The sequence below is a fragment of the Dipodomys merriami genome, unplaced genomic scaffold (genome assembly GCF_024711535.1).
Source record: "Dipodomys merriami isolate MVZ:Mamm:240054 unplaced genomic scaffold, mDipMer1.0.p SCAF_68, whole genome shotgun sequence".
NCBI lineage: Eukaryota > Metazoa > Chordata > Mammalia > Rodentia > Heteromyidae > Dipodomys > Dipodomys merriami.
In genome coordinates this window covers 3,940,125-3,966,925 of record NW_027206268.1, presented here as the reverse complement: position 1 = coordinate 3,966,925, position 26,801 = coordinate 3,940,125, and the positions used below count along the sequence as shown (strand labels likewise).

The following is a 26,801-nucleotide window of genomic DNA, read 5'->3' as shown; positions in this document are numbered from 1 at the left end:
TCCCATGGCTTTGGAAGGTGCCTGAGGTCTGGGGAAAGCTGTTAGTTACTTGGCACCTGCCAGCCATGTTGGTGCTCTCTTCTATGGGGCAGATGCTCAGAGCAGGCCAGCCACTCTTGGACGTGCCAGCCACAGCGAGGGGTTGGTTCTGAGCTTCCCTTTCCAGCATTTCAGGAATGAGACTAGAGGAGGGCTGGCTTGTCTAGCAATAACTCACCTTACATGCACCAAGCCACAGGCCAATGGCTTGGGAAGTAGCGTTACCAGAAGAAGGGGGAACCATTGTTTCTAGGGGGTGTCTCCGTAGCCCAAAGGGAGGCCTTGGTAAATCCATGCCAGCACTGGGAAATGTGTCTTGGAGAATAAGAGGGAAATGAACTCAGCAGTGCTGGACCCAAGCCAGAATTTTGATTATTCCAGTTGTGTTCTCAGATCCAAAACTGCTGAGAAATTATGCAAGGATGGGTGTGAGTCTAACCACAAAGCTATCTATGTCTCTTATTCCTATTCCCTTCTTGTTTTCTGACAGGGTCTTGCTGTGTAGCCCAAGCTAGCCTTCAACTTTCAATCTCCCTACCTCAGTCTCCCAAGTGCTTGAGTGACAGGTATATGTCACCACATCTGGCCTATTGTTACTTTTAAAAAACTTTTTGCCTTTCTTGGGGCTTAAACTCAGGGCCTGGGTGCTGGCCCCGAGCTTTTGTGCTCAATGCTAGTGCTCTACCACTTGAGCCACAGTGCCACTTCCAGTTTTTTGGTGGTTAATTGAAGTGCCTATAGACTTTCCTGCCCAAGCTGGCTTTGAACTGTGATCCTCAGATCTCAGTCTCCTGAGTAGCTACGGCTAAGGTATGAGTCACGGGCTCCTGGCTTTATTATTTTCACACCTTTCTGCTGTGGTAGACTATACAACCTGGTGTGCTTGGGTTTTTACTAAGATAGGGCAGTTCAGTTATGCTTATGCACTATTTGCTAGCTTGGTTTGAATATACAAAACAATAATTCATATGTCCCATAATTAATTCAGGAGACACAGTTTCCACACAACAGCTATTTAGTCTTTTTATTTATTTTTTATTTATTTATTTTTGTCGGTCATGGGGCTTGAACTCTGGGCCTGGGCGCTGTCCCTCAGCTCTTCAGCTCAAGGCGAAGCGCTCTACCACTTGAGCTACAGCGCCACTTCCCCATTTAGGCTTTTTAAGGTTCACAGAACCACATCATTTTATCTACTGTTTAATGAAATGATCTAATCAAAGTCTAAGGATGATTTTATATGACTTTTTCAAAAAGAACATATTCCTAAGCTGGGTGCTGGTGGCTCACTCCTGTAATTCTAGCTACTCAGGAGGCTGAGATCTGAGGATCAAGGTTCAGTGCAAGCTCGGGCAAGAAAGGCTTTTGTGAAAGTCTTATTTCCAAGACAAACTACCCCAAAACTGGAAGTAGCTCAAAGTGGTAGAGAACTTGCCTTGAGCTGAAGAGCTGAGGGACAGCGCTCAGGCCCAAAGTACCAGGAAGAGATCAGGCACCAGTAGCTCACACCTGTAATCATAGCTATTAAGGAGGCTGAGATCTGAAGATGGTATTTCAAAGCCAGGTCTGATGCCAGCCCAGGCAGGAAAGGCCATGAGAATTATCTCCAATGAACCACCAAAAGCCAGAAGTGGAACTGCAGCTGAAGTGGTACAACGCTAGCCTAGTCTTAAGCCAAAAAGCTCAAGGACACTACCCAGGTGCTGAGTTCAAATCCTAGAACCAGCATCCAAAAAAAAAAAAAAAAAAAGCTGTGTAACTAAATGGTTTCTTATGTGGGTACACATCACTGAAGCACAATCAATAAATTGACAGTTTATTTAAATCTTGTATGTCCTGTTATTGCCACTTTGACTAATGACTTTTTGTCAGAAATGTCTCCGGGTATGCTGCAAAAATTTCTCACTAATTTATATATATCATTTCACTTAAAAAATTTTTTTGGGGGGGGGCTGGGAAGGTGGCTCAGTGGTAGAGCGCTTGCCTTGATTGCCTGAAGCCCTGGGTTCAATTCCTCAGCACCACATAAGCAAAAAGAAAAAAGCCAGAAGTGGCGTTGTGACTCAAGTGGTAAAGCGCTAGCCTTGAGCTGAAGAGCTTAGGGACAGCGCCCAGGCCCAGAGTTCAGGCTCCATGACCGGACCCAAAAAACACATTTTGGGGGGGGGTGGGAACTAGTGCTGTAACTTTGCTTTCTTAAAGCTCAAGACTGGCACACTACCACATGAGCCATGTCTCCACTTGTGGCTTTTGGCTGGTGAACTGGAGGTAAGTCTCATGGATTTTCTTGCCTTGGTCTGGCTTTGAACTTTGACCTTCAGGATCAAAGTAGCTAGGATTATAGGCGTGAGCCATGATACCCAGCCTGGTATTTTTCTTTCTTTTTTTTTTAAACAAAAAAAAATCCAAAACAAAAAAACATGTTTCCATTCTCATGTTTTCTTAATATGCTTCCAGACAGAAAATATGTCTTTATTTTCCCCAGTTCAGGAACCAACTGCTCTCAATCAGAGAGCGCAGGTGACTCATCAGAACCTGTACCCATCTGCAGGAACACAGGCCAAGACGCCAACTTTATTTCACAGTTTATTATAATAAAACTTACTATTTGTGAACCTCTAGTGATTGTGGTCTGCTTTGTTTTCCATTTGGCTTTAAAACACTTCACATTATTTAAAAAATAAATTGTAATTGCTATGATTACACATAAGTTTTTTCCCTGACCCTTGGGATATTAGTTTCAAATGACTTGGAAAATTTAAAAAAAAAAAGGAAACACTGCAGACTAAATGTACCAAGTACCTGTGGAACATAAATTTAATTACCACAGTCCTTAAAAAGTCCTGACCTTGACTTCTTCAGACTACAATTTATGAAGAGAAATCACTCAGGAGTCTCTGGGATTTCTCTGTTGTCCACCACGAGGGTGTGGACAATGCCCTCTCTCCGCTTCCCGCTGCTCACCGCTTTTATGTAACAGTCGTGCTTCCCAAGGCTGAAATGCGTTTCCGTCCCATCGTCCACAAACTCACCCTGCAACAGCATGGGAGAGGCATCAGCACCCCAGAAACCTCTGTCTGCAGCATGAACACCAGCTGAAGGTGAAGCTTTTGCTAGCTTAGAACCTGAAGCTTGGATTGGATGCTCTTTACATGTCCAATAGGAGTTCAGAGTTTCTGTGGTTTTTGTTTTTGTTTTTAAGTGCCAGTCCTGGGGTTTGTGCTCAGGTCCTGGGCACGGTTCCTGAACTGCTTTTGCTCAAGGTGAGTGCTCTACCACTTGAGCCAAAGCTCCATGTCTGGCCTTTTCTAAGGAGTTTATTGGAGATAAGAGTCTCATGGATTTTCCTGGCTGGACTGGCATCGAACTGTGACCCTCTCACCTCATTCTCCTGAGTAGCTAGCTGGGAGGACAGGTTTGAACCACCAGATGCCTGGCATTGCAGTCTGGAATATTTAATCTCCTTTCATTATCAAAGCTCCACAATTAGAAGCTGGGCATGATGGAACACACCTATAATCTCAGCACTCTGGAGGAACATGAGATCAAGGCCAACCTGGGCTACACTATACAAAGAAGACAAAAACAGCAATATCTCAATGGTCAATATTGAAATGATTATTTTGGGAACTTACTGCTGTTTCCATTTGCTTTCCATTGCACCAGACATCCATAGTGTCTTTTTCTGTAAAAATAGCATACATTTCAAAGTTAGGAATCTATGATTTAAAGATGACAAGCTTGGCACACTGCATTTCTAAATTACATTAAACTAAAACTCAATTTTATTTATTTATTTATTTAGTTATTTAGTTGATTATAGGGCTTGAACTCTGGGCCTGGGCCCTGTCCCTGCTCAGCTCAAGGCTAATGCTCTACCACTTGAGCCACAGCGCCACTTCTGGTTTTCTGGTGGTTTATTGGAGATAAAGAGTCTCACAGACTTTACTGCCCAGGCTGGCTTTGAACCACCATCATCAGATCTCAGCTTCCTGAGTAGCTAGGATGACAGGCTTGAGTCACCGGCACTCAACAAGTCCATGAGATTTTAATCTCCAGCGCTAGAAACAACTGTGGTTCAGGTGGCATAGTGTCATCCTTGAGTGAGCAAATTAAAAGGACAGCAGCTGTTCAAGACCCAGGATTAATATGCCATTCGATTCTATAAAAATGTGTACTGACTTACCCAGAACAACTCGGAAGTCTTGACCATCCAAGTGCAGCACCCATGTGTTGGTGGTCTTTGATCTGTTTTCCATGTACTTCTTGAGGCTCTTCCCATTAATTTCTAGAGTATATTCATAAGCAAATCCAGTGACAGCGTCAATGTTTATGGTGGCTTTGGTCTCTGCGGCTCCAACTGTGAACGTTTCTTTGCCCACCAATTTAAACATCCATTCTTTTCTTATCTTTTCCTATGTAAGTACAATAAAATATGAATGTGAATGTACAACCTGATTAGAAATACCATGCAATCTCAAGAAAAAGTACAGAACTACTATTCAGTGAGCAAGTGACCCATGAGATTGAAAGATCTTTTTATTAATTCATGATGTCAAGATTCTAGAAAAGAGTTGTTTTAAGCTTAAGTATTCCACATCTCTTCTCTGAGTTTTACAACTATTATGAGCTTGCTTTGCTCAGTAAATAACTGGCCACAATCCTAACTGTAACCACTGTCAGAAAAACCCAAGTTCCCACACGAAGAGGCCCAAGGGGACCATTTCCTACCTTCCCATCTACGTACACTACTCGCTTTCCTGATGTTGTCCCGTGTTCGAATTCAATCTTGTGGATTCCATCGCTCAAGGCCACATCCCACACAGCTACAAGATCTGTCATTTTTTCCATGCTGTGGAGAGAGATGAAAGCCATTGTATTATGGGCCAAAACTAGAACAACTATTCCAATATAAAATATCAGACTTTATTAAAGGCCCTAAGATTACCTAAGAAATCCTCACAGAGTATGGAACTGTTTTCTTCCTAATTATTGTTTCCTCATGAGATAATGATGTGAGTATACAGCGGGAATAATTCCAAACAAAGTCACCTTAGTGCTAATAGGATTAAGAATCTATCAGTTTATCCTGTGTAGCACTCTCGGCTTGGTTGTAGCTTTATACACGAGTCTGTTTAAAAAAAAAAAAAGTCTCCTATTTCCTTAATCCTCCCTCACCCCATTAAAAAAGCCCAGAACTCAGTGGTTTGGTTTTGTTTATTTTAGATCTGATCACTTTCAAAACAAGACCCCTCTGAATTCTTCATACTTAAAACTAATCACTGGGGATTCATTGTAACAAAAACAAAGCTCTAATTTATTATAGTGGAACTGAAGAAAAAAGAGCTATGGAAGCAAATATCCTAGAAATGAGATAAAAATAATACAAGTTAGTAATCCGGAGGATTATTATAGGAAATCTAATTTTAAAACAAAGGACTCTGCCTTGTCAAGGGTTTCTGGAGCAGTGTAAACGGTATGTGTGTGTAACACACTGGTTTTGCACTTACACTTGGATCATTGTTTTTTTTGTTTGTTTGTTTGTGGGGCTTGAACTCTGGGCCTGGGCACTGTCCCTCAGTTCTTCAGTTCAAGGCGAGAGCTCTACCACTTGAGCCACAGCGCCACTTCCGATTTTCTAGTGGTTTATTGGAGATAGGAGTCTCACAGTCTTTCCTGCCCAGGCTGGCTTTGAACCACCATCCTCAGATCTCAGCCTCCTGAATAGCTAGGATTACAGGCGTGAGCCACTGGCGCCCAGCTCATTGTTCTTTCTAATTGGTTTACTGTATCTAAATTAGAGATGGCAATTGGACTTGATTTCATCCTGGAGTAATTGCCAAGAGCTTTGTGCCAAAGGACCAGCAGACCTACAATCCCTGGCAAAGGAGGCGTAGACAGTGGCTACCTCCAGTGGGTGGACGCTTCCTCTGCTCTAGATGGCAAAGTAGCACCTTGTGCTTTGCATGCTACAATGTGTGTCCTTGGCAGAGCCGACATGATTCTCTTCTGGAATACCCAGATAACCTTCGAACCGTCCAAGGCAGGTTTTATGGCAAAGCAAGTCATTTACCTTTCATCATCTTCAAAGATGGGATTGTCGTCTCCAGATGCCATGGTTGGCAAAAGTCTTTAATCCAATTAGCAGGCAGGAAAGAAAAACATAAAAAAAGCAGAGATGCGGCAAAGGAAGATTGGGAGCAGAAAAGAAGACATCTACAAAGAGTTTCTCTTAACTTTGCAATCCTGGTCTCAAACTGCATGCAATTTCTGAAGAAATGGCTTTTACATACAATAGAATTGCAAACTTAATTTCAGAGAAGTTCAAGCATGCAAATCAGCTAACTTTTTTTTTTTTTTTTTGGTTGGTCATGGGGCTTGAACTCAGGGCCTGGGCTGTTCCTGAGCTTTTTGCTCAAGGGTTAGTACTCTACCACTTGAGCCACAGCGCCACTTCCGGCTTGCTAGTGGTAAATTGGACATAAGAGTCGCACAGACATTCCTGTTCAGGATGGCTTCAAACCACAGTCCTCAGATCTCAGTCTCCTGAGTAGCTAGGATGAGCCACTGGTGCCTGGCTATCATTTCTTAAAATTAGGGAGTAAACTTCTAACTCATTTCAAATATTGCATCATCTCTGGTCAGCAAGCACTCTAACAGATCCTCTGGGTTCCTGCTTCTCAAAACCCCAAAGAATTGAGGCACGCCTCAGGGACTACAGGAAACTCTTAAGATAAACACGATGCCTCTGGACATGCTGTCTTCACAGGGCATTTTAGAAGGGTTAAATAACAATCCACTCCCACCTCCCCTCCACCACCCCCCCATCACCAAGAAGTGATGAATTTAGGGGAAGTGGCCAGGGGTATTTATGCCAGCTCTTTATCTAAGAACAAACTTGGATTACTCAATTAAGCACAATCAACTTAATAGTTCCGGTACTGAATGCACACAAGTTACCAGATAGTGCTGGGCGCAGTGGCTCACGCTGGTAATCCTAGGTATTCAAGAGGCTGAGATCTGAGGATCATGGTTTGAAGCCAGCCTGGGTACAAAAGTCCCTGTGAAACTCCTATCTCCAATTAACCACTCAAAAACCAGAAGTGGCACTGTGGCTCAAAGTGGTAGAGCACTAGCTGTGAGCAAAAAGAAGCTCAGGGACCGTGTCTAGGCCCTGAGTTCAAGCCCCACAACTGACAAAAAAAAAAAAAAAAAAAAAACCCTAAGATTTTTCCTAGGGAACTGGAAACTATCCTATAATCATTTAGAAAGAAAAGGAAAACATTCTATTCAAAGCAGGAGAAAAAGCCAAATAGCATACTGTAGACTAGATAAGCCATCCTATATAAATCAGAGGGGACTTAGGGAGAGCACTCGAATTTTGCTCTATGAGATTCTAGAAAGTTCAGCAATGCAGTGTTCAAACCTGAAAGTACTGCCCTCTTTTCCGCTGCCACAAACTTCAAGTATCTCCAACCCCCCTCCCCGAAAACTGGGGGATGTCTTAATTCTAATAGCTTTTTATACCCAAGTGTAAAAGACTGCACAGAAAGTTGGAAGGAAGTTCCCAGATTATACTGGACTTCAGATCCTTTCTCTAAACCATCAACATTTCCTTCACCCATTCAACAATTTTTCAAAGACTACCTAAAAATCAGGTTTTTCTTTTTTTTTCTTTTATGGCACTAGGTTTTGAGCTCAGGACCTCACACTGGCTAAGCAGGTACTCTACCACTACAACTGTACTGCCAGTCCTTTTCGTGCTTGTTTTTATTTATCTTATCCATTCAGTCACTTAGCTGGCATGAGTTCTGCAGGGGAAGACCTTTTCGTGCTTGTTTTTATTTATCTTATCCATTCAGTCACTTAGCTGGCATGAGTTCTGCAGGGGAAGAATTCACCATTACATTTCCACGCTGTTTTTTTTGGGGGGTCCGGTCATCGGGCCTGAACTCTGGGCCTGGGCGCTGTAGCTCAGCTCTTCAGCTCAAGGCTAGCACTCTACCACTTGAGCCACAGCACCACTTCCGGCTTTTTTTTTCATTTTTGCTTATGTGGTGCTGAGGAATGAAACCCAGGGCCTCATGCATGCAAGGCAAGCACTCTACCACTGAGCCACCTTCCCAGCCCCAAACCCTAATATTGGGGTTTATTGTTATATTTATTCCTGGGGCTTAAACTCAGGGTTTGGACACTTTTCCTGAGCTTCTTTTTGCTTAAGACTAGTTCTCTACCACTTGAGCCACAGCACTACTTCTGGCTTGTTCATGTGGTGCTGAGGAATCAAACCCAGGGCTTCATGCATGCTATGCAAGCATGCTACCAGTAAGCCACATTCCCAGCCCTCCACACTGTTTTTTAAAATCAATTTCACCCCTTTTACCATTCTACCTTCTCTTATCCACCACCCCCCCCCACCCGCTTCCCGAAACAATTTCAACAAGTAATGTATTTGAGACAGTCTCAAGTTTTTGTTTTTTTTTCCTCTCCCTGGTAGCCTGAACCATGGCTGCCGTCCTACCTATGACCTCCCACAGAGTTAGGCCCACAGGTGTGATCACTGCCATGCCTGGTTTATTTTGTTGAGATGGAGGTCTTGGTAACTTTTTGCTGGGGCTGGCCATGAACCTCCATCCTCTTACATAAGCTCACTAGAATATGCAAATTCATAGAGTCAGAAAATAGATCAGCAGTTACCAGGGATTGGGGGCAAAAGGAGGAGAGGGAGGTATGGCTTCAAGAGTACAGTGCCTGTATTTAAGGGGCTGACAAAGTTTTGGAAAATGATGATGGAGGAACAACATTATGCATGTACATAATGCCACTGCAATGTACCCTCACAACTGGTACATTTGTCTTAAAACTGGCACTGGTGGTTCACGCCTGTAATCCTAGCTACTCAGGAGGCTGAGATCTGAGGATCAAGGTTCAAAGACAGCCCTGGCAGAAAGGTCCCTATAAGTCTCATCTCCGATTAACCACCCAAAAACCGGAAGTGGTACTGTGGTTCAAGTGGTAGAGCACTGGTGTTGAGCACTAAGAGGCTCAGGGTCAGCACCCAGACCCTGAATTCAAGTCCCACAACCGATCAAACAACAACTGGTACATTTATGTTATATATCTTTACCATAATTTTTTAAAAATGTCCTATACACATCATTGTCAGTACTGGGATTTAAACTCAGGGCTTTGTGCCAGCTAGGTAGACAAACTACTACTTAAATCACACTTCTATACCTTTTTAAAATAAGTTTTTTTCCTATGGTTATTTTTGAAATAGGGTCTTGCTTTCTGCCTAGGCCGACCTGGACCAAGACAATATTTACAATTCCCACCACAGCTGGAACAACAGGCACACACTACCATACCCAACTTCTCTGCTGAGAGAACTGGGGTCTTGTTGTTTTGCCTGGTCTGGCCTGGAGCTTATGGGATGCCATCCTCCCAACCTCAGCCACCGGAGCCTGGCTTACAGCACATATGCGGTGGACCAACTGGACTGTAGGTGAGTTATATCAATAAGGTTGTCAAAAATAATAATAAGTTCCACGCTGGTCGTGTTCCTTGGGGTCTGATCACATCTATCCCTGTCCCCAATTTCTCCTCTTTGCATAGGAGTAATCAGAAGTGTCTGTCGTATATGTTAGGAACTCAGTTTTAGACACACATGGCCTAGTCTATATTCATTCAGAATGCGAGTAGTTATCACACACACACACACACACACACACACACACACACACACACACACACACACACAAATGGAGAACCATATTGGGGGAGAGAAGCGAAGAAGGAGGAGGAGGAGGAGGAGGAGGAGGAGGAGGGGGGGGGGGAGGAGGAGGGGGAGGAGGAGGGGGAGGAGGAGGGGGAGGAGGAGGAGGAGGAGAGGAAGAGGAGGAGGAGGAGAGGAGGAGAGGAGGAGGAGGAGGAAGAGGAGGAGGAGGAGAAAGAAGAAGAAGAGGAGGAAGAGGAGGGAGGAGGAGGAGGAAGAGGAGGGAGGAGGAGGAGGAAGAGGAGGGAGGAGGAGGAGGAAGAGGAGGGAGGAGGAGGAGGCCGGGTCCCGCTCCTTGAGGACCCAGGTTGTGCAAAATCATCCATTCTGATCGTGCTGGCCAGGGGGCCAGGCGGACCCGAGGGGCCCATCCGCCCCCAGCCCCGGGATCTTTCAGCTCCAAGGTTTCCCCCAGCGACGGGTCTGCCCTTTAATGGGGTGCAAACAGGTCGGAGGCCACAGCGGGGTGGGGTGGGGGGGACGGGACAGGACTCTCCGCCCTCCCCACCCCACCCCGACGTCAACCCCGACACTCCGTTGCACCACCGCCCCCCATCTACCCCGGAGGGGGGTCCCCGCCCCGCGCCCGTCGCCGCCAAGGGAAGCTGGGACTTGACCGAGGGTGTGTGTGTGGCGGGGGGGGGGGGGGGGGGGGGGGGGACGGGCGGGCCGCGATCTCACCTGTGCGCGGTGAGCTGCGGGGATGGGATGGGCGCTGGGAGACACCGGTTGATTCCGATCCTTTTAGGCCGCGCGGCCTCCGCCGGGAGCCCGCGGCGCGCAAGGCCCGGCCGGCGCGAGGCGAGGCGGGGCGTCACGCTCCGGGTCTCCCGGGGCGCCCCAGCGCACCCCGGACCCAACCCCCACCCCCTCAGCCCGTCCCCCGGCCCCGGCCTTCCGCCCCGGCCCTGCTCCGCGCCCTCTCTAAGGCCCTGCGGCCATGAACAAACCCGAGCGTGGCACTGGCTCCCCAGCACCGCTCTAGGGAGCACCCCGACCCCCCCCCACTTCTCTCACCCCCTTAATTATTTTCCTCGGTGCTGGTCCTGGGGTTGGAACTCAAGCCCTAAGCGCTGTCTCTGAGCTTTTTTTTTTGGGGGGGAGGGGGGAGGAGGCTAAAAACTGGTGCTTCTGCCACTTGAACCACACACCTCCATCATTTTTTTTTTTTTTTGCTGGTTAATTGCAAGTATCCAGGACCATCTTGCCCGAGCTGGCTTCGATCTGCGATCCTTACAGATCTCAGCCGCCCGGTGAGACAGAAATACATCTGTGACCATCACAGGCATCGAACCACCAGCGCCCGGTGAGACAGAAATACATCTTTAAAGGTACGGTTCTACTGAGCACTCGCCGTCCAAGTGCTGCGGGATGGGGATCTTATTAGCCCTGCACACGTTTGGCTCTCCGGTCTGGACTCATCCCTAACTATCCCTGTAGGATGGGGTTCGCCCCCGTGCAGTCACGTGGGGGGGGGCCTCCAGACCCCCCACCCTCACCCCTGAGCCCATCTCAGAGAGCCTGGGATCAGCGGGACCGGCCACACCACAGCTTCCAAAGCCTCCCGGGCGATTCGCGTCGGCAGCAGCGGGGGGTGGACCCCCCCGGGGCCTCGGCAGGCTGCAGCCACTATTTCAATCCCGGTCCCTTCCACACCTTGTCCACGGATCAGCCTTAGCCTAAGGGCGTCCTGAGGGTCGGGTCCAGAACTACACGTGGCATCTTCGGCCTCTCCGCAGCCCGACGTCTGGCTGGGCCTCACTCTTGGTGGGCCTCTGGGAGAAGGAAACGCTATCCACACACCATGTATAGACTACAGTTCCCGCAAAGGCCAGCGGATCCAGCGCACAGCCCAAGCCGGGGACGTCAAGGACATGCTGGCGCTGGGAGGAGACACACAAGCCGCTCAGCAATCACGTTCACCTGCAGCCATTTAAAACAAACAAACAAACCACCACCCGCTTCCGGCGCCTCCCAACGACGCGCCTCTCGCTGGTGAGTGACAGCACCTGGGACCCTATAGCCGCGAGAGCAGATCTACGTTCTACGTAGGTATTAAGCCCCGCCTTAGAAGAGGAGCCAATAGGAAGGCGGCGTAGGCGGATCCAACCCATCCTTCCCAGTGAAGCCCGAGAGACTCGTGCGCGAGGGGCGTGGCCGAGCAGCGGCGAGGCCGAACGTCACGCTCGGGTTCGGCTAGCCGGCCTCCGTCGGCCGGCCCTAACGGTCGCGGGGGCGGGGCTCCAGGGGGCGGAGCGGGGAGCGGCGGGGCGGGGCCAGGCTGGGCGGGCTGCAGGCGGGAGGCGGCGGCTGAGGAAGGTGAGTGTGTGTGCGTGAGGAGAACGCCACGGAGGAGGAGTGAGAGGATTTCTCGGGGGTACCACCCTGGCGGGGGGGGGGGGGTGGTACTGAGTCACGTCATCCGGGGAGGCCCCGGGGGGTCGTTTTCCCGCCAATTAGAGCGGGCCGCGGCCGCCAGGTGCGGCGCTCGGCCTACCTGTGGTGGGGGGGGTGCGGAAATCACCGAGGGCTGAGGGGATTTCTCACCGGGAACCCCCAGACGGGCTTCACACTGGGGTGTGGAGGGTGGTACTCAGCCTTGTCAGCGTCTCTCCCCCCCCCGGCCCGGTACCGTGTCCCGCACCCCCCTCCTCCCCAGGCCCCATTCGCAGGTGCGGCGCTCGCGGCCTACCTGGCCAGCGGCGTCCGGCTCGGCGGGCCCGCGGTTTGTGTCCCTCGCCCCCCCCCCACCCCCGCCCACCACCTCACCCACATCCCCGGGCCGGGGTGGGGGGGGGGAGCCGGGCTTTGTGTGGATAATAAAGCTTGGTTAATGCCGGCCTTTCCCGGTGATTGTGAGGACTGAAGCAGCTGGCGGCCAGCTCCCCCCCACACCCACACCCACCACACACACACCCGCACCCCGTGCCACGGGTTAGCTTGGGGGGGACGGGGAGCCGGCTGTGGGTGCTGGGATTCCTCAGCCTCTGGTGTCCCGGGCTGGTCGTCCGAGGGTGGCGGAGGGGGGTAGGTAAGCGAGACACCCCCGTCTTCCCTGTCCCAAGCTGTTTTCCAGGATTGGAGTGAGAGTGGGAGGGGGATGGGGGGGGTCCGGGGGGGGGGGTTCAGGGCCTACGGTCAGGGATGTGATTTATTTACTTATTTGTGTGTATTTGTTTATTCTTTGCCTGGGGCTTGAACTCAGGGCCTGGGCACACTGCCCCTGAGCTTTTCTTTTGCTCTACCACTTGAGCCGCAGCACCACTTCCACCTTTTTTTTTTTTTTTTTTTCTAAGTGGTACTGAGGAATGGAACCCAAGGGCTTCGTGCATGCTAGGCGAGCACCTTCCCAGCTCTATTATTTTTTATTTATTTATTTATTTATTTATTATACTTGGGATATTGATTGTCAAGCAGCTCGGAACTTTCTTTGTCCACCTTTTGAGGATAGTTAGTTGGCTTGGAGTTGGGCAGTGTTTGCTTTAAGGCAGGCTCTAGGGGCCTTGTACTGGCCTCGGGTTATAACCTCTCCCCAGGTGAGAATGGTTTCCTTCAGATGACATTCCCCCTTAATTTGTGGTGGGTTCCGTTCTTCGTGATAAACACCAAACAGTAGGTTGTAATATTTTGGGTGAGATTTTTGTTTGTTGTTGTTTTTTGTTTGTTTGTTTTTCACTTGGGATAGTTTTTCTTGTTTTGCATTTGGAATTGAATTTTTGCATAGAGGCTTTGAAAGAGTTATGTTCATTTGTTATAGTAACTTGAAATATCTACTTAATGAGAAAAAGTACAGATTTCAATGAGACTTGCTTGAGAAAGAATAGTTGCTAGTCATGTTTTACTATAGCTAGTTTATCTCTCCAAAGTGATGAAACAGCTTATTTACAATTTTAATGTATGGGACATGTTGCAGATCTTCAGACCTTTAAGGAGAAATTTAATGACTTTATACTTTTTTGTTTTACTTGGCTTTATATGTCTTGAACCCAGTCCCTACTGCCATGCTTACTTTAGGCTTTTAGGACATGGATTAAAGTTACAGCATTTGAGCAAAGGGGTGACATTGTCCAAAAAATATACTCATTACCTGACTTATGAAACTAACCCCTGTGCACATCACCTTTATAATAACAATTTAAAGTCTTGGTCCTGGAAAGCATTTGGTCTCAGTGTTCCAAATCTGTGTTCTATACCAACCCAAAGTGGTGAGTGGGCTGCTTTTGCACATTAGCATTAATAGAGACATGGAAAGCATTATGTTAAAATATCGTAGTAACTGGAAATACATACTTTTGAGAAAGCTTACAGATTTGGGTGTGAGTTACTTGAGAAAGAACTGTTTCAGAGACCACAGAATGCCCTGCCTTTGTGTTCAGGGGATAGTTTGTGGCTGAGAATGCTTCAATGTGGTGCTCTTCCAAGCCAGAATAACCTAAAGGAACAGGGGGCTGGGAATGTGGCTTAGTGGTAGAGTGCTTGCCTAGCACGCATGAAGCCCTGGGTTCAATTCCGCAGCACCACATAGACAGAAAAAGCTGGAAGTGACTTGCCTTGAGCACAGAGAGGCTCAAGGACAGTGCCCAGGACCTGAGTTCAAGCCCCAGGACTGGCAAAAATAAATAAAGGAACAACAAACAGAAGTGATGGTTTGTACCCTGCTAAATGTTTCAATGAAGCAGGGAGAGGGAGGATGAGGGAGGAGGCTGTGGGGACAGGCTGTGGGGGCGTTAGCCTCACTGAGGAGGTGTTCAGGCATTAGTGGTTATCAGTGCCAGGCCTGCCTGCTCTGAGAATACCACAAGACCATTCTCACTAACAGTTTGAACATTTAAGATTTTGCTTTGTATCTTTTTGAAACCTAGATGAAGATCCAGTTTCTGACATGAGATTCACTGAGTGATCATTTCATTGAGATCAACTTGAATAACCAGGTATTCAGTGCAAGAGGAATACATCATGGCTGAGGTATGTGTCATGTGACTCCTTTTAACTAATAATCCTGTCAGGCAAATGATGCTCAGAGAAGTTAAGGAACTATTTAAGGCCATTGGTTAGCAGCTCCGATCAAGATTTCTGTCCCGATATGTGCCAACCATTTGGTTCTCTGTGTGTTTTCTAATCTTCACAATAACCCTGTGAGTTCAGTACTTTTATGATCCTCATTTTTGATAAGGATACCAAGTGTCTAGCTTACAGTATAGTAGAATGTCACACAACTATGCCCGAATGCCTGGACAGCTCTGTTCCGGTCTCAGCTCTCCTCTTCTAGCTGCCATTCTCAATTCTCATGGGGTTTGGGATTTTTGGTTTTTTTGTTTTTTGGAGGGGTGTGTGTGTGTGTGTGTGTGTGTGTGTGTGTGTGTGTGTGTGTGTGTGTGTGTGTGTGTGTGTGTGTGTGTGTGTGTGTGTGTGTGTGTGTGTGTGTGTGTGTGTGTGTGTGTGTGTGTGTGTGTGTGTGTGTACGCATGCCAGTCCTGGGGCTTGAACTCAGGGCCTGACCCCTGTCCTTGAGCTTTTAAAACTAAAGGTTAATGCTCTAACACTTGAGCCATACCTTCAGGTGTGCCTTATTTGGTAGTTAATTGGGCCTAAGAGCCTCACAGACTTTCCTAACCAGGCTGGCTTTGAATCTTGATCCTCAAATTTCAGCCTTCTGAGTATCTAGGATTACAGTTGTAAGCCATTGTCTCCTGGCTCTTCTTATTCTTGTTTGTGTTGTTGTTGTTATTGGCCATAGGACTTGAACTCTGGGCCTGGTTGTTGTCCCTGAGCTCTTCAGCTCAAGGTGAGCACTATACCACTTGAGCTACAGCACAACTTCTGGTTTTCTGGTGGTCCATTGGGGATAAGCAGGAACTTTGCTACCTGGGCTAGCTTTGTCATGATCCTTAGATCTCAGCCTCCTGAGTAGCTAGGATGACAGGCCTGAGCCACTGATACCTGGCCCAAAGAAAAAAAATTTTTTTTGTTTTTTTTGTTTTTTTTTGGTTGTGGGGCTTGAACTCTGGGCCTTGGTACTATCCCTGAGCTCTTCAGCTCAAGGCGTGGGCTCTACCACTTGAGCCACAGCACCACTTCCACCAAAGAAAAATTTTGATAACCAAAAAAAATTTCCCTCTAGAATAGTAGAGTTAGATAATAAAAGTAATGGATGGTAAAGTAGCCGAATTAGAAACAGTTGTATGTGCCAGTCAGAATCCTTGATTGCTAGTTCGTGGTCTACTTAGCAATAGCGACTGCCTAATCACCTGGCACTCTCTTATTGTTGGAGTCCACCGAGTTGGAAGATGACCTGTAACTGTGGGTTAGACGCGGTACTCAGAATTTTCAGTAGCATCTTCCAAAAGAGAATAATCATTTTAGAGTCACATACTTTTCACATGTTCTAGATGAAATAGTCTCTCATTCTGTGTACGTGTAAAACCTCAGGCTGTTTTCTGTTCCACGAGAAATGTCATAAGAGTGTTAGTACTAGCCATCTGGGTAGTCCTATAGCTTTGGCACAGGCATGGAATAATCTACACTGCAGAGCAGTGGACTCCTTAAACTATAATTCCCTATAACTTCAATGATACATTTCTCTTTTTCTTTAGGGCACTCAAATTTATTTATTACCAGTCTCTACTTCTGATTCTTCAAAAGAAGTAAAAAGCACATCGTCAGCATCTCCTAATACCCAGGTTTCCAGTCAGCTGTCACAGAGACTCCTGATAGAAAAACAGGTAAACTTGAAATATTGCAAGTGGGAAACTCCAAACCCCAGTACTGCAAAAAAAAAAAATTACTTTTGACAGTTTTAGCCGTCTTATAAGGGAAGAAGAGCCTTTTCTTTAAACAGTGCATCTGTTCTCATTTTTATAAGATATCCATAAAAACCTATATTTATAAAACCCTTTGGAGGAAATGGTTCTGTTATTGAGAACATAGGAAAGAACGTTATGTGAAGGTTTCTCTTCATGTCCTTTTTCTCTCCATGTACTTGTAGCAGGAAGAAGCAGAATGGGAAAACATAAACACGCTGTTGATGACATATGGCCTAAAACCTTTGTGTCTTGTCAAGAGGACGGACCTTAAAGGTAAGGAATCCTCTGCTTGCCCCATAAGTTCGACAGCTACTTTTCCTTTCAGACAATAGTCCGTCTTTACAGTATTTTGCACCATGTGCATCGTGTGTTTAAAATGCAGATCTCATTGTTTTTGATAAGCAGTCCTCACAGAGGATGAGGGAGAATTTGAGGGTGCTGATGGAGGAGACATCACGGCAGCAGAAGATGATCCGAGAGCTCATAGACTGCAACCAGCAGCTGAAGTGAGAACGGGACAGGCTCCTTCCATTGTTCATAACCTAGGAATGCTGGCCTGGGGTGTAGCTCACCTGTAGTGTGGGTCTCTCTCTCTCTTTTTTTTTTTTTTTTTTGTGCCAGTCCTGGACTTGAACTCAGGGCCTGAATATTGTTGATTTGAACTTCTTTTTGATCAAGGCTGATGCTCTACCACTTGAGCCACAACGCCACTTCTGGCTTTTTCTGCTTATGTGGTGCTGAGGAATTGAACCCAAGGCCTCATGCATGCAAGGCAAGCACTCTACCACTGAGCCACCTTCCCAGCCCCATGCAGCATTTTTTTTTTTTTTTTTTGTAATTGGAGATAAGAGTAACAGACTTAACTGCCTAGGCTAACTTTGAACCACAGTCCTCAGATTTGAGCCTCCTGAGTAGCTATGATTATGGGCATGAGGTACCAGTGCCCAGCTTAGAGTGTTTCTTTTTATCTCAAGACCCTGGGTTTTATCCTCAGTACTAAAACAGAAGTAAGGCTAGCATGGTGATACATATCACAGCTACCAGGGGAGATGGAGGCAGGAGGATTGGGAGTTTGAGGCTAGATTGGCAGTTAGTAAAACTGGGTCAAAAACAAAACAGCCAGGCACCGGTGGCTCATGCTTATAATCCTAGCTACTCAGGAGGCTGAGATCTGAGGATCATGGTTTAAAGCCAGCCCAGGTAGGAAAGTCCAAGAGACTAATCTCCAGTTAACCACCAGAAAACCATAAGTGGCACTGTGGCTCAAGTGGTATAATGCTTATTTTGAGCTGAAGAATTCAGGGACAGTACCCAGGCCCAGAGTTCAAGCCCCACAACTGACCAAAAAAAAAAAAGCAAACAAAAGGGCTAGGGGTGTGGTTCAAGAGATGGAGCACTTGCTGAACAATCCAAGGCCCTCTCCAGGTTGGAGAGGCGGAGGAGGGGGGAGGGAGAGAAGACATAAAAGTAGAAATACTGAAACTGCAAAAGACTGTCTAGAACATCAGTAAGTTGTTCAGTGGGTATGGGTATGTTGGAGAATGGCTTGACTTTAATACTAAGAGATGGATTTGTGTCTTGAATTAGAAATGACCTTCAGCTAGAACAAAACCGAGCAGACCATCAGGAGCAACGGGCTAATGACTTAGAAGAAGTGATGGAGGGTGTGAAATCCAAAATTGGTGAATTGGAAGATGAATCGCTTAATAGGGTTTGCCAGCAACAGAGTAAAATCAAAGAGCTTCAGAAGGAACAGAGAGCTTTACAGGTACTGGCTTACACATGTCCTTCGTTTACTGCTCCTATCTGATGTTACTAAAGTGCCGCTTGTGGTCTGGGTGACTCAGGATGCTTTCACGTGTGTGTCTGTGGCAAAGAACTGCAGTCAAGGGAACTCCACAGATGTCTGAGGTTCGTTGAAGATGCCCGGGGAGAGGCGATTCACATTGGCATAGGTTTTTAATGCCATCACTGCCCAGTTTTCGATCACTTAGTGTGGGTTTCTCCTTGGTTGACCTGTGCCACTGCTACCTTTTTGAGGCTCTTTGTTTGGCTCCCAGAACCTTTGTTTCTCTCTCACCTCACTGGTCCTTCTTGATGTCTGGTTCTGGTTCTTCTCTTCCCCCTCACCTCTTAGTGTTGGGATGCCCCAGCGCTTTAGTCCGTGGAGCTTTGCTGTGTACTCCAGTCTAATTCACGGTTCTAGATTTACATCTGTAGCTCAAGCCTCCCTTCCCACTACTAACAGACTCAGCCAGCTGCCTGCTTGTATTTCACTTGGAAGTCTAAAAGGCAACCATAACTATTATGCACAAAAACTGAGTTCTCTGGTACTATCTCAACATTAAATACTTCCCAATGTCACAATCCCTTCATTGAACATTGGGTGTTCATGATGGAGCCTCTTGGCACAGTCTATCCACATTAAAAGAAATAGAAAAATGAAGGACAGGAGAGTGAGGAGGGCTCTGTGAGGGACACTAGATTTGGAGTGGACTGAAGCAGACTTTGGGTGTTTACTATGATGAAATGAGTATTTTGTGGCGATAACCAATTAGGGAAGGTGAAAGTGTCTCTGTCACATTATAGTTCACTATTTAGGCACATTCTTTGATTTTTTAGTATACGATCATTTGCACTTTTTAGACGGGTTAGTGATGCATGTTTTGCAGGTTGGACCAAGGAAACATTGGTTTTCTGTGTCAGAGAGGTCAAGGAACCGAAGTGTTAGAGTTATGCTGAAAGACTGTGGGAGAAAGATTTCATGTGGAGATAAGTAATTATTCAATTAATACCCAACCTTTTTCCATTTAGCCTGTCAGGTGAGAGCCATCTATATGGTTTGCCTGGCCTCTATACAAGGAAAGGATTGGTCCTGGCTAGGCACTGCTGGAAGGTGGTAGAGTCTTTAGGAGGTGAGGCTTAGTGGTGGGAGGTCCTTAACCCACTTAGGGTCATAGTCTTGTAGAAGGTTCTAGGACCCCAATTGTGGCTCATGATGTAAAGAAGTTTGCTCTGCCATGTGCTCTTGCCATGATGTGTGGGCCTTGCTAAAAGCCCAAGAAATGGGGCCACTCGTTCTTCCTCTGGAGCACCCAAAACTCTTAAGGCATATGTATACATATATATATAATATTATATATTATGTACATATTATATATATATATATATATATTTTTTTTTTTTTTTGGCCAGACTTGGGGCTTGAACTCAAAGCCTGCCCTCTGTCCCTGAGCTGCTTTTGCTCAAGATGAGCATTCTACCACTTGAGCCACTGAGCCACATCAGGCTTTTTATGTTGATGTGGTGCTGAGAAATCAAACCCAGGGTTTCATGTATGTTAGGCAAGCACTGTACCACTAAGCCACATTCCCAGCCCCTAAACTTTTTTTTGTGCCAGTCCTAGGGCTTAAAGTTAGGACCTAGACTCTGTCCCTGAGCTTCTGCCTAAGGCTATCTATCACTCTACCACTTGAGCCACAGCACTACTTCCAGCATTTTCTGAGTAGTTTATTGATAAGAGTCTCATAGACTTTCTTGTCTCGGCTGGCTTCAAACCTCAATCCTCAGATCTCAGCCTCCTGAGTAGCTACAAGTACAGGTGTGAACCACCAGCACTGGCAATAAGATTAATTTTTAAAGAAGTCAGACTTTTCTTTTTTTTTTTTTTTTTTTTTATTGTAAAGATACTATACAGAGGGTTACAGTTACATGAGTGAGGTAATGAGTACACTTCCACTTCCTCTTGAACATTGTTACCCCCTCCATTGTTTTCCCCCTACCATCCCCTCCCTCCCTCCCTTCCCCAAGGTTCTTTTTATTTATTTTTTTTTTGATTGTGATTAAGTGATTACTTAATTTCCGGAAATTCACAGTATTGTGGAATAATGATGCTCATTTAAAGTCACAAGTTCATTCTAACTTTCCTGGAGCAAATTGTCTATCACAGTCTGTAATATATAACAGTGCTCATATGTTATATACCATATATGTGATCAGTAGCATGGGGATATTTAGTAGTGGTTCAACCAGATGAGTGGGAGTTCTTTGTTTCTTAAGTCCTGTTAGTTTTGTCATATCACCTAACATTTTGGATTCATCATCCACTTATCAGGGAGACCATGTACTGTTTGTCTCTTCGTTCTTGGCTTACCTCGCTCAACATGATTCCTTCTAGCTCCATCCATTTCCCTGCAAATGCCATTATTTTGTCATTTCTAATGGCTGCATAATATTCCATTGTGTATAGATACCACAATTTTTGGATCCATTCATCTGTGGTGGGGCATCTAGGTTGTTTCCATATCCTAGCTATTGCGAACAGTGCTGCAATAAACATGGAGGTGCACGTGTCCTTGTATATTGGTTCCTGTTGTTCAGGGTAGATGCCTAGAAGTGGTATGACTGGGTCGTAAGGGAGGTCAATCTTTAGCTTTCTAAGGACCCTCCAGAGAAGTCAGACTTTTCAAAAGTGGCTGTATCAATCAGTTTACATTCCCACTAAGGTATAGATGAAAATTTCTTTATGCTGGTAGTGGGCTTGAGCCGAGGATCTGTATTTTTTGTAAGTAAAGGTAATTTGACTTCTTCTTTTCCTATTTGTATCTCACTTAGTTCTCTTGCCTTATTCCTCTAGCTAAGAATGCAGTCACTATATTTTCAGTTTTTCCTCATTCAGTATAATATTAGTAGTAGGTTTGTTTTTTTTTTTTGGTCCGGTTGTGGGGCCTGAACTCTGGGCCTGAGCACTGTCCCTCAGCTCTTCAGCTCAAGGCCAGTGCTCTACCACTTGAGCCACAGCGCCACTTCCGGCTTTTTTCTTTTTGCTTATGTGGTGCTGAGGAATCGAACCCAGGGCCTCAGGCATGCAAGGCAAGCGCTCTACCACTGAGCCAACTTCCCAGCCCCTAGTAGTAGGTTTGTTGTAGCTTTTATCCCTAACTTCTTCAGGGTTTTTTGTTTTTTTGTTTTTTGTTTTTTTTGGTCTGGTCGTGGGGCCTGAACTCTGGGCTTGGGCATTGTCCCTCAGTTTTTCAGCTCAAGGCTAGCACGCTACCACTTGAGCCATAGCACCACTTCCGGCTTTTTTTTTTTTCTGCTATGTGGTGCTGAGGAATGGAACCCAGGGCCTCATGCATGCAAGGCAAGTGCTCTACCATTGAGCCACTTTCCCAGCCCCTTCTTCAGGGTTTTTTATGGAAGGATGCTGAATTTTGTCAAATGCTTTTTCTGTATCTACTGAGATGATCATGCAGTTTTTGTCCTTCTCATACATGCTGTGTTACTGATGTTCATATTGAACCATCCTTGCATCCATCCATAGAATGAAACAAGTTAATCATGTTTGACTTTTGCATGTGTGTATACTAAGGCTTGAACTCAGGGCCTCTCATTAGTCTTTTTTATTATGGCTGGTGCGCTGCCAGTTGAGCCATACTTCCAGTCCCAACATTTTGCTGGCTAATTAGAGATAATGGTCTCGGGGGATTCTGAATCATAATCTCAGATCTCAGCCAGGCATGTGCTACTGGTGTCCTGTGTATGTGAGCTTTTTCTTTTTTTTCTTTTTCTTTTTTGATTGGTTGTAGGCTTTGAACTCAGGGCCTGGCTCTGTCCCTGAGCTCTTTGTGCTCAAGGCTAGTGCTCTACCACTTTGAGTCACAGTGCCACTTCTGGTTTTTGAATAGTTAATTGGAGAGGAGAGTCTCATGGATTTTTTTTTTTCCCCCCGGGCTGGCTTCAAACTGCGATCCTCATTATGAAACCTTGAATATGTGCACGTATACATTATGGTTTCCTTTTGAAGTTTCCATATTGACATAGTGCTATTCTTGGCGCCCATTTAAAAGCGTATCAGGCCAGGCCTGATTTATTTATAAATAAAAGAGCATGAGTGCTGACATTCCTGACTGGCCTGTGAAGAAGCCTCTGTGTGGAGCTGTTGGAAAAGCACACCCTGGGTGTGCATTTCATAACCATCTTCACAAAATCTCTTGCAGATGAAATGCCAACATTACAAGAAGAAACGAGTGGAACAGCAAGAGATTATTATGTCTTTGCAAAAGGAGATGTGCAGACTAAGGAAAGAGGAGGAGGAGCGTGTTATCACTCAGAACAGAGTGTTTTCCTACCTCTGCCGCAGAGTTCCCCACAGCATCCTGGACAGACAGTAATGCTCACTACCCACCCCGCTGACCCTGCTAGGCCCCGTTCTTACTGTGACTCCATGTTGGAAGTGGTCTTTCCTGTAATAACTGGAGGAATCCTCCTGCTCCTTGTGATTTTCTTCCATAAAGCCTGTATTTTTTTTTCCTTTTGACACATCACTCTGGAGGAATGGAGTTAGACATTTGTTCAGAATAACTAACTATTGAAAATGAACAAAATTGAACTCCCGATTAATTTTAAAACTTTAATTTTTTTTTATTTTAACTGGTCTGCACATATTAATGGGATACTGTTTCAGTACATGCATAGGTTAACGCTCTACCACTTGAGCCACAGCTCCACTTCTGGATTTTTAATTGGTGTTTAATTGGAGACAGAGTCTAATGGACTTTCCTTTCCTAGTTAGCTTTGAATCACAGTCCTCAGACCGCAGCCTCCTGAATAGCTAGAATCATAGGTATGAGCCATGGGTGCCTGAATTGGATTTCTTTATGGTGAAACTTTCAAAGTCCTTTTAACTTTTGAAATGTGTAGTCATTTATTACTGATAATCTCCCTGGGCAACAGCATGGCATAGCTTCTTACTCCTATATAATTGTCCCTTAGAAGCCACTGGTCAACTTTCCCCCCTTCTCTTCCCCTGGCATTCTGTCCTCCACTTCTGTGAGATCAACTCCTTTAGGTTCCACATTTGTGATCATAAACTTGTATTTCTGGGATTAGCTTATTGGACTTAACATCACCTTTAGTTCCATTCCGACAGGGTTTTATCCTTCTTTGGGGATGAATAGTATTTCAATGAGTGTGTGTACCACTTCTGTTTTATCTGTTCATCAAATACAAGAAGGAGTTAGCTCTGCCAGGCCCTCCTTCAATTTTCTCTAAGAACAATGTTATGACCACTAACATGCTTTGTTCTATAATATGTAAAAAGACTTGAGAATCAACAGCAGTGTTGCTTGCCCTGAGCCTCCTGGATAAAATCTATTTCTTTGTTCCTCTGTTTAATGTTAGTGATGCATTCTTTTATGGAAGCAGGTAAAACCTGGTATTCTAAACATATTCAAGTACTACTTTCCTCTCTGTTCATATCACCAATTTAATAGACTTAGGTTTATGTGTTTCAGTTTATTTTCAATTTTCAGAAATTGCTTTCTAGTAGAGCAATAGCCTTAAAGTGCTGAGGGACAGCGCCCAGGCCCAGAATTCAGGCCACACAACCGGCAAAAAAAAAAAAAAAATTGCTTATTTTTTTTTGTCGGTCCTGGGGCTTGAACTCTGGGCCTGGGCACTGTCCCTGCGCTCTTCAGCTCAAGGCGAGCATTCTACCTCTTTCTACCTCTTGAGCCACAGCGCCACTTCCTATTTTTTATTTACTTTGAAGTACATAAAGCATTTACATAATTCTAGAGTCAAAACCACAATGAATTTTTTCCAAGAAGTTGTATATTTATTCTTCCCCTCTAAGCTTACTCTTCCTTCCCTTATAGGTACTTGTGAATTTTAGTAATGTAAACAATACAGATACTATATTCACATCCTCTTTCTTGTCTAAAAGCCCTCAGTGCTACAAGCTTCATTTTAACCAGTCTCACTTTTTCATAGTAGGATTGAGAATCTACTGACTAGGTGACAATAAGTGAGTCAGATATATAAGAAGTTAAAAGTATAGATTGTTTGGATGACTGTTAATATATGTATGTGCAACCTTATCCTTTTGAAGGAAAAAACAATTTCACGATAAATGTAGTATAATCGGCAGTAGGTGGGTGTGAGAGATTGGAACGATAAATGTATAATGGGCAGTAGGTGTGAGAGATTGAAGAGGGAGCACGGGAAGGGGAGGGTGAGAGGAAGAATTGTGATTTAACATTATTAGAAATACAAATGGTGTCAGAACAGAGCACACACCAATGAGAAAAGCCTTGAGGTATGCGGAGGTGGGAGGAGCGTGCCCCATGGTGAGACTGGAGGAGGAGGGATGGGTCCTGGGATGGTTTGCGGGGAAACTCTGGAATAGTGAAGCAGGAGGGGGACCAGTAGGTGGCTTTGTAACTAGACTCTCAGGAACTGCCCATTTTAATTGCAGAGAAAAGGCTTTCCAATTAGAGGAATACCCAAGCAGTAAGGGTTAATGTGTTTGGGAATGGTAGGTAATCCAAGAGGGCTGAAGTACTGGGTGTGAGAGGTATGCCCCCCATTGTGTAGTGTCTCCCCCCATGCTTCCCCCAATTGGGTGGTGCTGTCAGGTCCCTGTTGCCTTCACAGCCACCACTACCCCCCATGTGCTCCCTCAGCCGCAGTATTGTCTCCCCAGTTCAGAACCCTTAGGGATCAGGTGCCTGTGGCTCACGCCTGTCATCCTAGCTACTCAGGAGCCTGAGATCTGAGGATTGTAGTTCAAATCCAGCGCTGGCAGAAAAGTCTATGAGACATCTCCAATTAACCACCAAAATCTGGAAGTGGAGCTGTGGCTCAGGTGGTAGAGTGCTGGCCTTGAGCAAAAAAAGCTAAGAGACAGCGCCTGGGCCTGGGCCTGGAGTTCAAGTCCAGGACTAGAAAAAAAAAAAAAACCCAAAACACAAAAAATAAATTTCTTAAGAGGCCAAGTGCCAGTTGGGTCTCATTTGTACTCCTAGCTACTCAGGAGGCTGAGACCTGGAGGATCACAGTGTAAGTCCAGCCCCTGTTGAAAACTGAAAGACTGGAATTAACCAGCAAAAAGCCAGACTAGAGGTGTGGCTCAAGTGATAGAGCATAGTAATGCCAAAAAAAAAGAGTCCCCAGAGTTCTTTCCCAATACACATGTTTGAATTCATACAAATTTTCTTTTAGATAAATGTTAAAGCATACCAGATAATCTATCTTTAATTTTATCGCTATAATTAGGTGATAATATTCTGTTTAAGAAAAAATACATTTGAGCTGGGTGTGGTGGTTCAAGCCTATATTCCTAGCTACTCAGGAGGCTAAGGTCTGAGGATTGTGGTTCAAAGGCAGCCTGGGCAGGAAAGGCCGTGAGACTCTAATAAACCACTCAGAAAACTGGAAGTGGCTATGGCTCAAGTGGTAGAGCTCTTGCCTTGAGCTGAAGAGCTTAGGGACAGTGCCCAGACCCAGAGTTCAAGCCCCATGACTGACCAAAAAAAAAAAAAAAAAAAAAAAAGAAAACATTTGAGCCGGGCATCAGTGGCTCACGCCTGTAATCTTAGCTACTCAGAAGGCTGAGATCTGAGGATTTCAGTTCAAAGCCAGCCTGGGCAGGAAGCTCCAGGAGACTCATTTCCAATAAACCTCCAGAAAACCAGAAGTGGCACTGTGGCTTAAGTGGTAGAGCACTCGCTTTGAGCTGAAGAGCTGAGGGACAGTGCCTAGGCGCCCAGAGCTCAAGCCCCATGACCGACAAAAAAAGAAAATAATTCAATATGTCTTCTGTTTTCTAGGTTGCTTTGTCTAATTGATTACTATGAATCTAAACTTAGAAAAATCAATTCACAAAGGTATGAATAATCCTGGATTAGAATTTGTAATGAAAATGAAAGTTTTAGCTTTTGAAACTTGAAGTACATTATGGAAATCTTTGTACTATTATCACTATTAAAGTTCTTTTATAAAAATCTAGAAGATTATTAAGGTTAAAATGTATATATAAAAATATGTGTATTTCATAATCACACAAGTATTGGTGAGAACAGAAGTGTTTTATTGACAAGCTGTTCCTCAAGTTACTAGCACTACCCAATCACTAAAATGCTGGCAAACAGGGCACCAGTGGCTCACACCTGTAATTTTAGCTACTCAAGAGACAAATCTGAGGAGAGCAGTTCAAAGCCAGCCAGGGCAGAAAAGTCCAAAAGACGTATCTCCAATTAGCCAGCAAAAAGAAACTGGCCTAAAGGCATGGTTCAAGTGATAGAGTGCCAGCTGTGAGAGAAAAAGCCAAACAAGAGCATGAGCCCCAATGCGCACACACTGGGTACAGTGGCACATGAGTATAAACTGGGGCGGCCCACTATCAG

The 26,801-nt window shown here is 45.5% G+C and overlaps 2 protein-coding genes across 12 annotated transcripts in view; one reads left to right on the top strand and one right to left on the bottom strand.

The window, feature by feature from the left end:
* Positions 1–2,609: 2,609 nt before the first annotated feature.
* On the bottom strand, positions 2,610–11,556 carry Faim (Fas apoptotic inhibitory molecule). Of its 4 annotated transcripts, none has more exons than XM_070005500.1 (6): positions 11,468–11,556; positions 6,110–6,166; positions 4,768–4,888; positions 4,223–4,451; positions 3,672–3,721; positions 2,610–3,069 (listed from the first exon to the last, which is right to left on the bottom strand). In XM_070005500.1, exons 2-6 carry the CDS (start codon positions 6,151–6,153, stop codon positions 2,920–2,922), a joined length of 594 nt encoding a protein of 197 aa, XP_069861601.1. In that variant the 5' UTR covers positions 6,154–6,166; positions 11,468–11,556; the 3' UTR covers positions 2,610–2,919. The 4 variants fall into 4 exon arrangements, with proteins under 4 accessions (XP_069861601.1, XP_069861602.1, XP_069861603.1 ...); XM_070005501.1 differs by lacking the exon at positions 11,468–11,556 and adding an exon at positions 10,493–10,589; XM_070005502.1 differs by lacking the exon at positions 6,110–6,166.
* The window catches only part of Cep70 (centrosomal protein 70), a 34,713-nt gene continuing 18,895 nt past the window's right edge, over positions 10,984–26,801 (top strand). For 3 of the 8 annotated variants that reach the window (XM_070005497.1, XM_070005498.1, XM_070005492.1), the window contains exons 1-8: positions 12,053–12,130; positions 14,674–14,776; positions 16,405–16,533; positions 16,797–16,887; positions 16,997–17,120; positions 18,202–18,382; positions 22,614–22,783; positions 26,226–26,282. In XM_070005497.1, coding sequence (XP_069861598.1) covers positions 14,768–14,776; positions 16,405–16,533; positions 16,797–16,887; positions 16,997–17,120; positions 18,202–18,382; positions 22,614–22,783; positions 26,226–26,282 — 761 coding nt within the window. In that variant the 5' untranslated portion in view covers positions 12,053–12,130; positions 14,674–14,767. The other 5 variants (XM_070005495.1, XM_070005493.1, XM_070005494.1 and 2 more) reach the window with 5 other exon arrangements.

What these genes read in the sequence shown, in the direction of transcription:
- Faim (XM_070005500.1), bottom strand. Translation starts at nt 6,153, where the DNA reads ATGGCATCTGGAGACGACAATCCCATCTTTGAAGATGATGAAAG. An exon ending in TAGTGTACGTAGATGGGAAG is followed by an intron (nt 4,452 to 4,767) that starts GTAGGAAATGGT and finishes GTACTTACATAG; the next exon opens with GAAAAGATAAGAAAAGAATG. An exon ending in AGACTTCCGAGTTGTTCTGG is followed by an intron (nt 3,722 to 4,222) that starts GTAAGTCAGTAC and finishes CTATTTTTACAG; the next exon opens with AAAAAGACACTATGGATGTC.